Raw genomic sequence first — 18,048 nt, 5'->3', positions numbered from 1 at the left:
CGCCCTGTCACTTACCTCCTATTTCTACTGTCCTTTCTTAGCTGCATGTTCCTTAGTATCTATTTCCACTATTCAGCCATCTACTCACTAAACGCCATGTCCCTCATCCTGGAGTCCTCAAAGTATAGTCCCCAGGCCAGAAGCCAGGTGATTCTGATGGATGTTACTATAATCCATCTACTATATTTCCCTGGATTTACATTTCTCAAAGACATCATCATGTCATTCTTCTGTTTTAAAACATGCAGGGAGTCCCCAAAACCTATAAGATAACATGCAAACTCTTTTAAGTGAGCTTTTATGAAGTAGTCCCTCTCCGCTTTCTCAACCACAATTGCAGCTGTGCCGCACAGACAAATGCTCTGCTCTAGCCATAACAAACTACTGGAAGTCAGCACAATGCAATCTTTGCATAATAATTATGAGTCATAATGAAAGTTAGCAACATGTTCCTGAATGTGATTTCACACGGATCTCCAAGTGAATGCTAAATTAGCCAACCTTAAGGTGATTTTCTGAGCCATTTAAGAATTACAATTTAGCATGGAGCATCAGCACTGCAAATATGAATGGAGCAAGGGTGGGAACTGGCATTATAAATTGTTTTGATGTTTACATTAATAATTACTGATGTATCCTTTGAAAAAACTCTTGCAACTATATAGCTTAATCACTCTAAGAAATAAAGAACTAAATCCAATCATATAGTCTATTAAAAGAATGGTAAATCTTTAACAAGTAGTATTTGCTCCAATATTCCAAGGTATTTTGATGACAGAACATCTATTAACATTAACATTTTTTCATGAGAAAAAGTAAAGATTATAAAGTAAGTTTTTCTACCTTCATATAAATAGGAAACTGGGCTTCAACTGGTGTTTATACCAGAGTAGATAGCAAATGGCAGAGCCAGAATTTACTCTCCATCTTGCTGATTTCAAAGCTAGTGCCTTTAGCCACCATGAAATTTGCCTCTGTATCTTTTCAGCATAAGCATTGTTGGATACTATGAATACACACACACACAGATATGTCATGGAGGCAAGAGCAATTATATGTAATTTAGAGACAAACTAGATGATATGATCCTTATAAGAAAAAACTTGTAACTGAAACCAAAAAATAGTTCGATTTTATCAAGAATTTACTGCTTGCTAGCTGCAATTACTCAAAGTCAAGGTTAATGTTTATTTTAGATTCCTTTGATACTCCCTCCCATAAGAGAAATTTAAGTTTTGCCAATATCCTGGCTATGCTAGAAAAAGAAGACTAAAACTATGTCTGAACTAAACTCTTAGTCTAGTACTTTTTATGAGAAATGAATGGGATGGCTGTTTAGTCTGTTTACCTCCCCTGTCTTCTGGAAAGAGTAGTCTTCTTTGAGGGAATTATTACTTGTTACTACCTCAATTCTGCGAGGCATTAGAGTTTACTCTGCTTCCCAGCCCACAGGCATGGAAACTGGAGTAAAGAGAACCTTTGCCCTTTTGTGAGTCCACAGGTGCTGGAAGCTGGGACCCAGCCTAAGGAAAAAGCTGTTCTATGACATGAAAGAATAAAGCCAACACCTAGAGAGAAGAGATGAGACATAAAGGATTTTCAAAGTGTTCCAAGAATACAGTTTTCCAGAAACGGGATCCAGTCCCTGTGGCATCAGAGACCCCAGGCTCCTCTCCTTTAAGGCTTTTGGACAATGCTGCTTTGAATTCTGTGAGCTAGCAATCCTTCAGAAAATCCCCTCTAAGCAAGCTTCAGATAGATTTTTGTGTTTGATCATCAAGAATCCTAACAAATACAAGCAGTGTTTGAAAAACAATACAGGGCAAAAGATTAATTTTTATTATTTGAAACATTTTGTTTGAATAAGTCTTTGCACGGAATGATGCATTTTATTGCATAAAATATTTGAAACAGCTGAAGTTTACAAACTTATAAAATATGAGACAATGAGATAATTATATTAAGTGGTTACATTAAGGTAAATAGTGGAGGAAATTGAATTTTTAATAGGAAAACACCTTATGTACAATGTTACAATTTAACTGAATTATGTCTCATCTTAATGCTTAATCTTATATCATCACAAATATGAGGTAATCAAATTGTTTCCAGAATTGAATCAGAACACCATGGTGTTGAACTATGTATATCCATATATTAGGCTAAGACTGTGTATTCATAAAAGTACATAGAAAACAAAAAGTACAGAATGAGAAATCAATATGCTTCATAATTTTGTAGATGATTTTAATCTGAGTCATCGCTGCTGAAGTATGAGCTGTCAATGTATTCAGCTGTGTAGACGAATTTATGAATGATTGGGTTCATCTTCGGGATCCAGTGTCGGGGAACCATATATGTGGAAAGGTTAAATAAATCTACAAATACCTTGTACCTATCACTGGAAAAACACATACATGAAAATGTTTTAGATTTGTTGACATGAAATATTTAAAATTTTCTATCCAAAAATTTTATTTCTCAGCTAATTTTTGATAAATAATTATATATATTATAAAATTATAAACTGCATATAGGATATGTTTTATGTATATATAAAATATTAGGTATTATGCAGTGTTAGTTTAAGACTGCCTCGTTTTTATTCCATATCCAAAGTTCATGCCCACAAAACAGTATTATATGTTTGGTTGATCCAGACAGGTGGTCCAGATTAAGACCCACAGTCTTCCTACTGTCATATTCCTTCATAAAGACAAGGGTGTATTGTCATTTCCTGCTTCTGAAGGATAGCATGCAAAGTAATAAATCTAAAGCCAATAGAGTTCTTAGTTGGTCATTGAAAAATATTTTCTAACTGCAAAGTAGCTGCCCAATAACTGCCATGAAGGGATTCATAAATTGAAACGCTATCTTAGATTCATAATAAATGTCTACAAGAGGGATTTTAATATTAAAGTTGCTTTTATGTTTGATAGTCAACTATTTTTCCTTTTGCAATTAGATAGAGAAAGAACATTTGCCTTTGAAGTCAAATAAATCTGGGTTCAAATCCTGGTTCTGTCACCTACAACCTGGGGACCTTGGACTAGTTGTTTAAATGTCAGTTTCTAACTCTAAAATAAAAGTTGTAATCCCTTCCTCTGGTCAGGTCTTTGCGGAGATTAAATAACACAAACGCTGTTTGTGTTAATTGTTCCCACCAACCACTGATGGATGTGCTCATTTTGTGCAGACAGTCATTGACTGTTTCATGCTTATAGACTTTATCCCCAGGGAAAGTGAAAAATATATAAAAATGATGAAAATATGAACCTGTTCACTTTAGAAAATGGCCAATCTGGTAGGAATTAAAGCAGTGTACTGTCAAGAATTTAGGGGCTAAATGTGAATATTCGATTTATCCCTGAGCTGATTTTTTCCCAAAGGACCCTGAAGGTTTCCCAGTTTCCAGATGTATCTATCCACCTATCTGTAGTATTGTGAATATCAAACAGAATGAGAATGTAAATGCCTTAGAAATCTCTCTAGCATGTTCTAACTCCTCAATAAATGCTAACCTCTTTCCTTGTAAACACTATGGAAATGGCATTCTCTAGAACAGATGGAAGTAGTTTTTTGATATAAAACAGTCACATTAGGAAACAAGAAATTATTTTAGCTGTGTTTGGCCAAGAAGACGTAAATGGAATCAACAATCAAAGTTTTAGTCTGGTCAACACTTGAGCCAGAATGAGCAGAAGACTTTTCTGCCTGGATGTAATTCCTGTGTCCTCACAAGTCATGCACCCATTGGTACCGTGACCAGGATCAAATGATGAAGTTCCACAATCAGGAAGTTTATACAATTACCTCCAAAGGATCCAACTGGAATATTGTAATCTAACTACAAGTGTGTGATTGGAAGTTCAGACAGGAGCAGGTATCAATGGCTTTTCCTAGATAATGCACATGTAAGTAAGAAAACAAAGAATTGGTCACCGCCATCAAGAAGAAAGGAGAATTCCCCCACCTACCTCACAGTTGAGCGCAGGTACTGATAGCCCGAGGAACCCCCAGTGCCAGCCTTGCTGCCCAGCATTCTGTGCACCATGCACACGTGGTTATCTAAGCAAACACACAAATTTACTCCATGGATATTTTTCTGCCATTAATTTCACAATGTTCTAAAAACAAGGGGTTGGTAATGATTATTGCTTCTGAGAAAAGGCTCACATCTTATCAGTTAGCCATATGGAAGGCTCATGTGTGAGAGTCAGATGAAGCCCTGAGGTTGCCTAGCACCCCTCTTGGTGCAGCTACATGCATTTTACTCTATCCATCATTGCATTTAGCCTGTGAACATGACAGCGGAGAGCAGGGCCACAATATGACTTCTGTGAGCCCTTGCCACTTTTGCCTTTATGGGTTCCTTCTTCCATTAAGAAATAACTATTAAAATTACATTTGAAAAGTGCATTCGCATAAAGGTGAATATATTTTGCTATTATATATTAAAATATTTCCTTTGACCTAATGTGTATTTTTCCTTCAGATTATAAAGTAAATTAAAACATTTTCATGAGCCTCCAAGAATATTGTGGGCCCTAGACATGGTGCCTGCTGTGCATAGTGGATAAGTTGGCTCTGGGAGAGAGTAATTGCCAAGCTGATTTGTATGAAAGAACTCACCCACGCACAGAGGAGGAAGGAAGAGACAGAGGAGGAAGGAGGGCTCAGAGAAGAAAAAGGGTAAAGAAACAGGATGGGGGAGAAGGAGTGTGGGGTTCAAGGGAAGGACTTACATCTCCATTTGGTCATGAGTGTGTCTATGTCCATAAGAGAAGTCAGCAACTGGAAAGGGACCTGGAATCTAGGCTCTTCCCTAAAGGAAAAAAATAATTATAAGAAAAAAAAATCTATTCAAGTAAATCTAGTGTGTTAGGAAGAACATGCATTTTATAATCACTTGGTCCTAAAAACAAAATATTGACTTTGCCTTGTAGGAGCTGTACAGCATTGGATTATTCTCTCAGGCTCAGTTTTTTCATCTCAAAGATGGGGATAAAACTACTCAGCTTGCAATATTTGTTTTAAGTCTAGAAAATTCCATATAATATACATGAAGTAGCCAACCAGAGTCACGCCGAACATTGATTTTTATTAAAAGGGAGACATATATACTATCTCAGAAGACTTCCCAGCTAACAACAGTCAAAAACTTCTAGACAAAGATATTAAAACACAACAGGAAAATTGCTATTTATTTCCTCTCGTCTATATGTTTTCCTTTTTCATCTAATTCTTCAACATTGATTGTGCATTTTTTACCTAGAACACGTAAGTTGACTGGCATACATTTACTTGAGTTTAGGAAACAGGTCAAAAGATTTCTTTACATTTCCATTCTGAAGAAAGATTTGAGGGCATTTTAAAAATTAAATAAGTACATGGAAGAAAGATGTCCTGTAAACATAAGTATTTGAAGCCTTTTTGCTAGTGGAATATCCATTATTGTGACACATTTAATTGATGAATCATGAGGATGGGACCTTCATACACATAGAGTAGGAGTGAGGAAACATTCAAAGAATAACTTAAACATTTTATAGAGTGAGCTCAATTTTACTTGAAATTGCTGATTAATTATAACACTTTATAAAGTATTTTCATTTTATCTATTCTTGTTATAGGAGTAGCCCTACAACATTATTCAATGACAGAACACATTTCATGACTGGGTTTCTCAGATAGTTTACACTTTGGCCCTTTAGGACACTTGATGTCACATAATACTTTGTAGAATTTAATAAAAAAAAGGATATTTGATTAATTTGGTGGGGGGAGTGTTGAACCCCAATTAGAGATAAAGTTATACTCTTGCCATTTAGAAGTTAACAAATGAAATTGAAAAAATGAAAAAAGAAGAGCTCATGAAATTTGCTATTACTTATTTTCTAAGTTTTCTCTAAAATTTAAATTATTACCTTAAACTATGATTGCAATTTATAAGCTTTATATTGGACTTAGCCACCTCTCTTCTTCTAATTTCCTTTTACCTGTAAAAATATATCATCAGTGCTCCCTGGAGTGCTCTGTATGACAGTCGTCTCTCACCTGCAAAATACATAGCATATTTTAATTTAATAGGTAATTTAGCATAGTCTTGTATTAATTTAATATCATCACCTTAAATATTTAAATGGTTTATATGTGTTCAGAAAGTAATGTAAGTTTTAGTTTAAATTTTTTACCTCTTAGCTTGAATGTGGAAACTTATCATTTTATCATTGGATTTTAAAAGGCAAACCCAAAATCTATATACCTTAAATTCTCAAAACTTTTAAATGTCGCGTTGAGAAAATCTGATATTTCAAGGAAATACTTAACTTCCGCAATAAAATATATATTTTCAAGTAAAATAATATAATGACTTACTTTTCAAAAAGTTAAACAAGATTCATTCCAAGTGTCATTTGAAAGTAGTTTTCTCTAATTCACTTAAAATTAGTTTACTTGGCTTTAAGGAAGCACAACAGTTATATAAACTCACATGTGTGTGCTCTAATGAAAGACTTTCTCTTGGCTACAGGAAAATGAGATTTTGATATTCTTTACTGAAGTTTTTCCGTGGTTTTTTTTTTTGAAATTGAGCCTAACAACCTTTAAGCTTATAGAATTTAATATGAATTTCAAATATGCTATGCCTTGTACTTGCATTATAAAAATTAATTTTTGCTTTTATTCTGCCTATTTCCAAAAAGGCTTTGAGATACTTTTTAATAAAAGTTCTAAGTCAAAATGAACATGATAGTTTAGTAATGAAGATATTGAATTTAATGATCAATTAGTTTCAGGAAATAATAGCTCAGTATCAATTGTGCCATAAGTCCAAATGTGTGCTTTTCCTAGTCTGCTTGGGAAACAGTTTCTCTCCCAAGCCACCCTTGCTCTCTCAGTAGTTATTTCTTCCTTTTCTTACCCCTACCAGAGTATTTACAATTACAGTGATTTGTCTTCATTTCTGTCCCTATTAGGCTTTGAGCTACTTGAAAAATTATATTCAATTAGTTATGGTATCCCTTAAATCTGGCACATACTATCTGTGATTTTTTTTCTAATAGATTTGAAATAATCTAGGCACAGAAACCTGTTAAAATAGGGTTATCATAGATACCATTTACCCAATTCTTGTTTCTGTGAGTAGAATATCAATTTTCATTCTTTTTCCCCACAAGGAAGGCTTGGTAGTCTTATAAAATTATATTTTAACCATATACTCATACATTCAAGGGAAAGGGTATGAAGAAAAATACCTACCTTTACTAAGGAGATGTTCATGACGCTTCTCATCAAATAAGGACAGTAGCACCTCTTTGTGTTTCTGAAATTCAGCCATTTGTTCCTCTTTTTCTTCTGACTCTTCCTTCGCCTTTAGGAAAAATACTGCATTAATATTCCCAAGAGAAAAAAATAGATTGTTACTTCAGAAAACTTTGCCTATGAGAGACTAGACTCACAGTTGCATAAAGGAAGTATTTGAAATATTTACCGTATCATCTAACATTACAATTTGGAAATTTTGTCTTAAGAGAAGGAATCTTCCACACAATCACTGGTTCTATCCTTTTAGTTAAGTTTAAGTGATTCACTAATCTCAAATATTCTTTTTACAAATATCACAAGATATGGACCCAAATGGGGAAAATTGGAGGTAACTACAAGAGGTTAATAATACCTAATTTTAAACAGTAATTGTTTGACACAGGAAGTAAAGTCATTCCACTTATGAAGAGTTAAGAATTCCTAGTCAGAGCGGGGCGCAGTGGCTCACGCCTGTAATCCTAGCACTCTGGGAGGCCGAGGCCGGCGGATTGTTTGAGCTCAGGAGTTCGAGACCAGCCTGAGCAAGAGCGAGACCCCGTCTCTACTAAAAATAGAAAAAAATTATCTGGCCAACTAAAAATATATATAGAAAATATTAGCTGGGCATGGTGGCGCATGCTTGTAGTCCCAGCTACTCGGGAGGCTGAGGCAGGAGGATCGCTTGAGCCCAGGAGTTTGAGGTTGCTATGAGCTAGACTGATGCCACGGCACTCACTCTAGCCTGGGCAACAAAGCGAGACTCTGTCTAAAAAAAAAAAAAAAAAAAAAAAAAAAGAATTCCTAGTCAGAAGAACTATTAACTCTATTGAAATTCTATATTCAGTATTCCATTCTGTAAATACAATTTTTTTGATTTTTTTCACTCTTATACTTTATTCATTTGCTATCTACTGATTAGTTTAAGGAAATTCTTATTTTTCTGCCTACCACATATGTTCTACTTACAACTCAATTAATTCAGCTGGAGTCAATTAGTTAACCCAATTATTTTTAATTCATCAGAACAACCACAGTGTGGAGTAAAAACTGTACACATATTATTTCTAATTAATTCCATAAATGTCATGATAAGCTGGTAGAGATAAAATTGTGAGCAAAATAAGACATTGAACAAATAATCACTCAAGCATTAAATTGCAACCATGGAGGATGCTATACAGGAGCAGTGTTGGTGCCTTAGTAACTGACAGTAATAAGGAGGTTAGAAAAGACTTTCCTAAAGAATTTTTTCTTGAACCATGATCTGAAAAATGGGAAGGAGTTACCTGGAGAAGAACATTCTAAACCCAGAGAACACATCGAAAGACACTTTGGTAATAAATTCAAAGAACTGAACTCAGCTCATAAAAGAGACTTACTATAGTTGGACCATTTGAGATCATGAAAGGCCTTATAGACCATGTTAAGGTTTTTATCTCAATTCTAAAAGCAATGGGATGACACTAGAAGGCTTTAAGGAAAAGAGAGATGTGATCAGATTTGCATTTTGAAAAAATAACTCAGACTGTGGTGTGGAGAATAAATTGGAGAGATGGATAGGACAGTTCAGAGACTATTACTTTAGTCGAGGTGAAAAACAATGGCAGTGTGTACTTGAATGGTGGCGGCAGATTAAAGAGAGATATTTGAGAGCTATTTAGAAGGTAAAATTGGTAGAATGTAATGATAGTTTGAAGGAGGTGATTGAGGAAGAGGAAGACTCCAAGAATCACTGATAGGTGTCTGACTTGACTTGACAAACTAGATCGTTTATAGGAGAAAAACTTCTTTAACTCAGAGAAGACAATGTTAGTATGAGAGTGGATGGAAGAAGAAATTTTCTAGGTTTGATTTTGCTGGTGTGTTTTTGAGAGGACCAGGAGGAAATATCAATCGAGTAAGTTGCTAAATGTGTGATCTGAAATCTAAGGAGATATCTAAAATAGAGATAAATGTTTGAGAATTATTGGTGACTAAGTAGATATTGAAGCAGTTAGTATAAATGACATCATCTAATGAAAGAGAATAGAGATAGAACAGAAAGGATCTAAGCCAAGGCATTGTGAAACCCCACTATTTACTGGTCTGAGAGAAAAATAAGAGCAAGTAAAGGAGACGGAGCAATAAGGGCCGGAGAATTAGAAGCAGACGTAATGGTGGGCTCCAATTCCTAGGGAAAAGAATGGTCAAGAAAGAGTAAGTAGCAGTCATTAGCATTCAATGCTGCTAGGAAGTCAACTAAAATTAAGATTAAAAAATGGCCATTGGATTGATGTACATGGAGGCTGTTTGTGAATGATGTTGCAAAAAACAGGTTGGAGTAAGTTGAAGGTTAGATGGGAGACAAAGAAATAATTATTCTAACTACTGTTCTAAATGCTTTACAAATATTCATTTAGTTTCATGTTCATAATAATCCTATGACATAAAATACTCTTATTTTTCTATTTTACCAATGATGAAAGTGAATCAAGGAGAGTCTAAGTGACTTCTCCACCATCACACAGGTGGAATCGGAACCCAAGCAGTGTGACTACAAAGTCCATGCTTCACACACTACCTGATATAGTCTCTCGAGATACAGAATTTAAACAACTCTTTCAAGAACTTTTGTCATGAACAGAGGATGAGACCTATAACTTGAGAGAATTGAGCAATCTATAATTTTTTTTTAAGTGAGAGAAAATTGACGTTGTCTGAGAGCCAATAGAAAGGACCCAGTAAATAGACAAGAGCAAAAGGAAAGTTATCTGGCCAAATATATTTGGTTAATTTGTCCTTTGTGTGCCTAGTTCTGTCTAGAATTGGATATAACATGGAATTTTCAATAGAAAGGAAAATGTCTATTAATCTCAGCTGTTTATCATAGATAAAAATCTTGTTTACAACGAACACCTTATTTTAGTATAATTTTCATTGCAACTAAAGAAAATTAAATCAATCATGTAATGCATTACAAGAAAATACACTTGGGAAAGAAAAAGAATATAAGTAAAATGAAAGGTTAAGAATAGAGCACTAAAGTCTTAAAATAAAATTCCTAAGATTTCTTCTGTAAGTACATTTATATTAATTCACGGCATCTACAAACCTGAATCCTTATGAATTCTTCTTCCAGGCCTCTGATGGTATTTTTTTCAAACTTTCCCCAGAAGTTAAATCCATGTGGCTCCAAACCTGGTGTTCTTTCCAGCCATGCCTTAAGTAAATATTATTTTTTAAAGTGAGTACATGGTAAACTTTTAAATATGTTAAATACATTGCAACTAACATGTATACACTTGAAACTAGAATTTTTTTTTCTCTTAAATTTCTTCATTTATGAAATAGTAATCAATGTATTTCATCTTGTTAATATTTATGGCAATCATAATTAATAATGCTTATTCTTTATTTCTTAAGAAACAACTTGATTACAGTAATCCCATTTGTTTTGTAGAAATATATGAACATATCTAAACATTGTTTTAATGATGTCTTCTGGTTTATTCTTAAAATACTTCATGTCTTAGGAGGTGAAGAAATTATGAAGTGTCTAAGATATACTCTCTCGTAAATTCAGGGGCACTATATACTTAGCAACTTTGAAATTAACTAACCCATACAATTATTTTAAGATTTTACAAGACTTTCTAATTTAGAAATAAAACTGAATTCATACACCCCTGTGGTTTCTCATTTAATCTGTATTTAGTTTTGAAATTAACTTTGTGAGGATTTTTCTCCCCATATTTATAAACCATTATATGGCATCACATATAATGAATTAACCTAAATCCACATTTGAAATATCCAGGGGATTAATGAACAGAGTATAATTCAACAACAGAAAAGTTTAATTTGCAAAGGAACAGGCTTTCTGAAGGAAATCAAGGCAACACAATCTTTAATTATTTACTCATGAAGAAACAAATTAATAATTCCTACTTATAGGAATACTTATAGACCTTTAGGGAATTTGGACATGAAAGGACAAAATTCTAAAGGGTATATTCGTAGTGATTTAGTTTAATTAAGAAAAATAATAAGTGGAAATTTTCAATTACAGAATATTTTAAAGTGTTAAAGCTCATTGAATAACAAATCACATTCAGTCTGAAAATTAGCTAATTAAACATTGCTTAGTAAGGATGTTTAAAAGGATGTTTAATGAGATGATGAGGTTATTAAATATTAACACACAATTGATTATATAAAGATTGCTGAAGTCCTCAAGAGGGTTCTTGATATTTTAACTATTTTAATAAGTTGAATTTACAAATTTAAGTATTTTTATGAATTTTTTTCTGTGCTTATTTCCAATGAATGTAACCCAACTTTGACAGGCGATTTAAAATTGAGTTAGACTTTAGAAGTTGGATGTGAGCACACACCTCCACTAGCTGCAGAAGTGTATTTTCCTGCTCAGACTTAAGTAGCAGTTCATTTTCTTCTCCTTTGAAGTTATCACGATAATGTCTTCTGTTGTAAGGGACTCTCAAACTCTGAAGAACACCTATTTTGTTTTCTAATAGTCGGAATTGCAGACTCTGGAAGCCTGATGCTGGAGATAAGTACTCTCTAGAATGAAGAGGAGAAGGCAGAGAAGAGAAGAGAAAGGAAGAGATGGGCTGACATTGTAAATGACTGCAGTGGTCTCTTCTATTGTGAGGGGTTGTCAGTTTTACTCTCCCCGATGTTGAGAACAGATACACACTACTGTCTTGACATAGACTTATGATTCGACCCTCATCGAAATCAGGAAAATGAGCTGTTTAAACATCATTGTTGCTCTCAATCCATTTGAAGTTGGAAAGTTTATATAGTTGTGAAATGTCATATGTATTTTAACATATTAGCATATTATATATAATATATCTTATATATTATACAAATTTACCATAATACTTGTTGAACTAATAGCACATATGTATATGTGTATGTTTGTGTGTGTATATATATGTATTATATATGTGTAATTGCATGTGTGTATGTGTACTGAATTTGTTCCTTAAGATAAAGACAGGTGGACATTGGGCAATGTTTTTTATTCCACAGTGCTAAAAGATCCTTTATAAATATTATTTAATCCCCCATAATTTACATTCTTCGATATTACTAACCTCGCTACCTAGTATTATTATGAGCACCTGTGAAATAATACAAGTAAAACGAATAGGATGTTGTCTGTCACAAATAGGCAAGCAAAAAGATGTTACCCACATATTACATTCTGGTAAATGTCCTTCATCTAATTGGTGCTAAGACTTTAACTTTTTAAATTCACCACAAAGGAATTCTACCACTTTTCCTTTGATTGTCAAACATGTTCAAGCAATTGCCTATTACATCATATGGTACACTGATAGAAGGTTCTTAGGAAAATGTCCTCTCAAATTTTGGTTATATATATATATATACACACACACACACATACATATATATACACACATTATGTTTCCAGACAAAGCCAAATATATATATTATATTTAGAATATATATAGAAATTTAAAGCTAAAATTTATGGTTCAATTTGTACTGACACTTTTGACTGGCATGCTTCTTTATATATCACCCTTATTTCTTTTATTTTTAGTTTTTAATTTTTTTTTAATTAATTACCTGTGGTTTATTAGCTATTCTAGTCATTTTGCTAAGTTGTCTAAAATCCATTTTGGAGAAAAACAGGGCACACAATGATGAATTAAAATTAATTGATCATACTATAGAACAATGAGTGATGAGATGTTTTTAATAACTTCTCAAATGCTTTGTGAATGAAGACCCCCAAGTCCATACAGTGACAGTGATAGTAGAACAGGCTCATCATGTCACACAACACACACATTCTCCTTTTACTCCGCTAGAATGAGAAGGTAAACCCCGCTACATTTTTTAAAATGTCATAGTGCACACCTGAAGTCATTGAAGTCCAAGGCTGTCATCGTGTCTAGAACGGAAAACTGCTGCACCAACAGTTTAAGGATCACTGTCACTCGGTGCATCCGACTAACAACCTTAAGCATATTCCTTTCGTCCCTGACCTGATGGTTAAGAAATAAAATACTGATTAATCAATTCTGATTTCTAGAAGTTACAAGATAGACAAATGGCACTGAATTTCCATTAACTTTACCTGTATTTTAAAGAAGAATATTGGAACTAAAATTTACCATAAGTATATGTTGAACTAATGGCAATTCTGAATTGCATGCAAGGAATGTCTGCAAAACCAGAATTATTTTTCTTTCTTTAAAAATAGAAAATTATGTAGAAGCAAGGTAGAAGCAAGTTCTGGAACACAACCCCCACAGATTTCAAAACAAATTTCTCTTTTAGTTTTGCTTCAGAGAAGAAAGGTCAAGGTAACATGGGAATTTCTGGGTGAGGATTGAGCAACACCTGGATAAATTTGCTCTTTACTCGGGGGCCAAAGTTGCCACTGACGTAATTGGGAAGTGTATGTACATACACAAGAAGAGTCCTGTCTGTGTGCATGTGCTTTCTTTCCCAACTCCTCTTGGAGCAGAGGCTCAGAGTTGGAGGACGGAAGGCGGATCCCCAGGGAACATGGGGAGAGGACGCAGGATGGTGGATGGAAAAGGACAGGTGGAACTTCCGCCATCTCCTGAAGCTCTGCTGTCCCCTCTTGTCATTCTTTCCCCTCCATCCTTTTCTCCCTTCGCCTTGTCCTCTTCATCTTCCTCTTTTTCTTCCTCCCTCTACTCTTTCTCTACTGCTTCCTTCTCTTCCTTTTTTACTTTCCTTATAGCTGATATTTATTAGAAATACAATGCTGGTACCTATTCGTTAAAGGATCTCTATTAGTTAGGCTGGTAATCTACTATAATTTATAACACTTTTCTTTTGAGGGGAAAAAATGAATTCTACACAAAGGCCTTGAAACTGAAATTTGAAAGGAACCTTAAAGCCATGTGGAGTTCTGGGTTAGTGATTGCACTGGGAAAATATGAACTCCTTGTCTACTCAGAAAATGTTTATTTGTTTTATTATTAACTAGTAAGTCCACTATTTGCTGTTAAATTTTTTTCTCATTAAAAATATTTTCTATATTTTCCAAAAAATATATATGAAATTAATATTGTGATATAATGACTTACATGGCCATTCTGAAAGATCTCTCGAACAGAATCCAATTCCCAAAGGATTTGCTTAAACCAGAGTTCATAAGCTGCAATAAGAAAACAATTGTGGATTCAAAAGTTATGGGCACCTCTTTGTCCATCATTACATGAAAGACATGGTTAACATATTGAAAGAAAAATGAAAATATAACTCTAAAATCAATAAATTTAAATAGGGTTCCATCTTATGCTAGAAATAAATATTAGTGTTAAAGTACAATAGCCTCCTTTAATTAAATGCTTTAATATGCCAGGCACACTACCTATATGCTTTACATACGTTATTTTTACATTGATTTCTCTCAACAAACATGCTGTTTAGTTCTTTTAGGACACTGCACACAACCTGATTCTAACTTTCTAAAGTTGGAGGTATGTGGGGAAGCAGAAGTGATACCTAACTTCAACTATAAACTGAGAAATTAATATGTGCTAACTTAAATGAAAGACTGTAGGGTTTAAAGATCTTGAAAATTTAAAGCTAAGTTACTTAAGATGCAGTGTTTTGATTGTTTGTTTTATTTGTGATAAACCTAGAAACTCATGGGCTCAGGACAAATGGGAAAGTGACCAGATGTTTGTAGTGGAATGATAGTGGCAAAGTGTCATATTCATCTCACAGCCAATTCCCAGGGGCAACTTGATTCAGCATTGCTCAGTATACCTTCTTTCAGAATCTCCATTTGAGTCCAAGGCTACTTGTTTATACCTGGTGGTATAAGCCACCAATGAAAATGTAAACAAAAAAACAGAAGAAGTAACACATTAAGCCAATTGTTTTTCATCTTACATTTCTTTCCTCAAAGGAGTTTATTATTTTAGCCAATCAGTGAGGCAAGCACCCTTTTGAGGAAAGAAAACAAAGAATGGGTAGGGAAGGGAAACATGTCTCAACGTGGTGCACTCACCAGTGTGAGTTATTGGGCCCTAGTCATTCAGAGGACAGTATATGGCACTGACAACCTTAAAGTAAATATTAATATTTCGGAGACACAAGACTTCTTTAAGATACATATTCATGAAAACTTGCACATAATTTCAGAGTTCAGAGACCTTCTAAACTTCTAAAGTCATGGACTCTTAAGCTAAAATCCACTGCCCAGAGGTTAGAAATCTGGAAAGAATAAACATACATTTTAGACAAAAAATTACATTTTTGTTTACTACCATATTTTTATAGGGTTATGTATATCCGAAATAAGTTTGAATGATGTTTTTCTTGAAAATAGTGTTTTAATGTTTCAAGTTAAGAAATCATAGCATGTTAGTTTGCAAATTATTTGTGAAATTATGAGAGGTGAAAAGTCACCTGGGAGTTAAAAACAAAGCTAAAGTCCTACTTGACCCAACTAGCAGTGAAGCAACATAAAGAAGACTGATATCAATCTCTAGAAGGGTCCTATGAGAATTTATCCGGCAGCAAAACATTCTCAGGCATTTCCAACAGAGGTGATTCCCTGACCTTTTACCATTTCATAGTTAAAATACTGTAACTTTCCTCATTACTGATGCGAAATGTCTGTGGAGTATTTATTGGCCAACGCTTTGTGCAACTCACCTTGATGAGTTATGATAAAAAGATGTTCATCATGGATTTTATTTCCTTTTATTTCACTTTGAAGTTCTTGTGCATTCAAAACTTTTTCCAACTTTAAATGAAAAATAAAGAGACTGATTTGAAATTGCAGAACTTGTTTTTTTATCAACTTTAATGAGAAGTAGAATAAAATAATAGAACAGCTTTTCCCAAATCCTAACTTCTCAGAAACCAATCAATTTTCTTTTAAACAATGGATGAATCTCATCATAAGGAGTGAGTTGAATTTATGATTTTTATTCTTCTCAGGAAAATTCTATTTGGTAGGATTTTATCATAAGAAATGCTATTACACTCTTTGGGAAGTCATATCCTTTCCCATGAAATGAATAGAACGAAATCTTGAAAACTTGCTGAGCTGACTGTGCATCTGCCATTCTTTTGTTCCCCAAAGAACCAATTCTAAGAACATCTTAACATTCTTTATTAGTTCACCCTTGAAACCCATCTCTGATAGCATCAAGGTCTCTAAATTATTTTGCTTCTTAAAAAAAAAGAAAAGAAAAATAGGTTGAAAGTTAGCCTAATCTCCACACACCTCATTTACTTACTAATGATTTCAAGAAAATTTTCAGTGTGTCTTTAACATTGTACTTCATAACAAGAGATTTAAAAGAGAAATTTTTTTAAGATGCATTCGCCGTGATCTAGGCTGGGGTTTATGTATTGACCATGTCTTATTTATACAAGTTGTGCAATGCCTGCCAGCTCTCTACAGTGGACCTTATCATTTATACCATTCTGCCCAGATTCCAAATCTCTGCTTTTATTGTACCAATGCTAGAAAGCTGAATTTTCTCCCAGGAGTCTCTTGAATTACGCTAACAAATGTTGGAAAAACGTAAATGTTTATGAGTGGTGATAGCCTTAGGTCCAGAAAACTATTGGTGACTGAGTGAAAAAATTCCTAAAATCAAAAATATGAAGAAGTCACTTAGCAGAATCTAGTATCTAACAATGGAAGCTAAACCCTTTGAGGACAGTGACACTTACATGCAGATAGTTCCCATAGATAAGTCCTCCTTTGCTGGCTCTATTCACACCAGCTTGTGATTTGTCTTCTTCACTACCTTCTAGAGATAGCTTTTTAAAATTGTATCTGCAGATTTAATAAATAAAAAGAAAAAAAATAGAGCTTTAGAAAACACAGTTAACTATTAATATGAGTGATTAAAATTCTCTTATTGCTAATTTTGTTTAGAGTAGATTATTAAACAAGGGAATAAAGGTAACAGTTTTCAATCCTCTCTAAATTCAGAAATTAAAAAGCTCATGCTTGGTACTTCTAAGAATCTAAACCCACTTAGAAAAGAGGTAAACACTCACCCGAAATTGTTTCCTAAGAAAGGGCACCCACTCATGGTGAAAGACACTCTCAGGGAAGCACAGAGGTTTAACTCTAGACAGACGATATCATTGAACTTCCCAGATGTTCTACAGCTGCCTTTTATGTATCCTGCTTACCCTGCTCCAGCCAATCAGTGCTCTTGATGGACTCAGCTAGTTTCTCATTTCAGTTGGTACAGAACTGAACCTCTATAAACCTTAGAGTAGATTTATGTCGGGTACGGTCCATTTGCTAAAAGAGTGAATATTCTGCCAAATCGAATCATATGACTTGCCAAGTTCTGTTTTTATATCCAAAGTAAATCAATAGAGGCCAAGTTTGAAATAATTGCATTTAACTATTTAATTCCAAGAAAACTTTTGGCATAGTGTTAGGACATGTAAGGTGATGACCTTACACAAATATGTATTTTCTCCGATTTAGATATTTTTACAACTCTTAGGCCAAAAATTAAATTTTATTGTCTCTGGGCAATGAAATACACTGTATAACAGAGGCTGAGTACATGCTCAAGGCCCAATGCCATCCATCGTCAGAGTTCTTCTGGCCCATATACCATCTAATAATTAGCAGCAGTTAAGCACCCAACACATCGTACTAGAATTTAAATGGACATTATTTGTTCCTTGTTCAGCAGTGGCTTACAAATAACAGGGTAGTAAGAATCATTTACA

General features: G+C 34.1%; 1 protein-coding gene across 1 annotated transcript; it reads right to left on the bottom strand.

Moving 5' to 3' along the window:
- Nucleotides 1-1,815: 1,815 nt before the first annotated feature.
- TDO2 (tryptophan 2,3-dioxygenase) lies at nucleotides 1,816-17,555 on the bottom strand. Its single transcript, XM_069492931.1, has 12 exons — nucleotides 17,353-17,555; nucleotides 17,020-17,125; nucleotides 15,988-16,078; nucleotides 14,406-14,476; nucleotides 13,201-13,328; nucleotides 11,679-11,865; nucleotides 10,397-10,504; nucleotides 7,261-7,372; nucleotides 6,000-6,057; nucleotides 4,746-4,825; nucleotides 3,978-4,068; nucleotides 1,816-2,401 (listed from the first exon to the last, which is right to left on the bottom strand). Exons 1-12 carry the CDS (start codon nucleotides 17,385-17,387, stop codon nucleotides 2,248-2,250), a joined length of 1,221 nt encoding a protein of 406 aa, XP_069349032.1. The 5' UTR covers nucleotides 17,388-17,555; the 3' UTR covers nucleotides 1,816-2,247.
- Nucleotides 17,556-18,048: the final 493 nt, after the last annotated feature.

Source organism: Eulemur rufifrons, chromosome 18 (genome assembly GCF_041146395.1).
Source record: "Eulemur rufifrons isolate Redbay chromosome 18, OSU_ERuf_1, whole genome shotgun sequence".
Classification (NCBI taxonomy): Eukaryota; Metazoa; Chordata; class Mammalia; order Primates; family Lemuridae; genus Eulemur; species Eulemur rufifrons.
This window is presented reverse-complemented; position numbering and strand designations above follow the sequence as displayed.

Bases quoted from the DNA above. Each gene is read 5' to 3' on its own strand.
- TDO2 (XM_069492931.1), bottom strand. From the start codon at position 17,387: ATGAGTGGGTGCCCTTTCTTAGGAAACAATTTCGG. The intron at 6,058-7,260 runs GTAGGTATTTTT...TGTATTTTGCAG, and splicing joins TGAACATCTCCTTAGTAAAG to GTGAGAGACGACTGTCATAC. The intron at 4,069-4,745 runs GTAAGTCCTTCC...GTGTTTGCTTAG, and splicing joins ACTCATGACCAAATGGAGAT to ATAACCACGTGTGCATGGTG.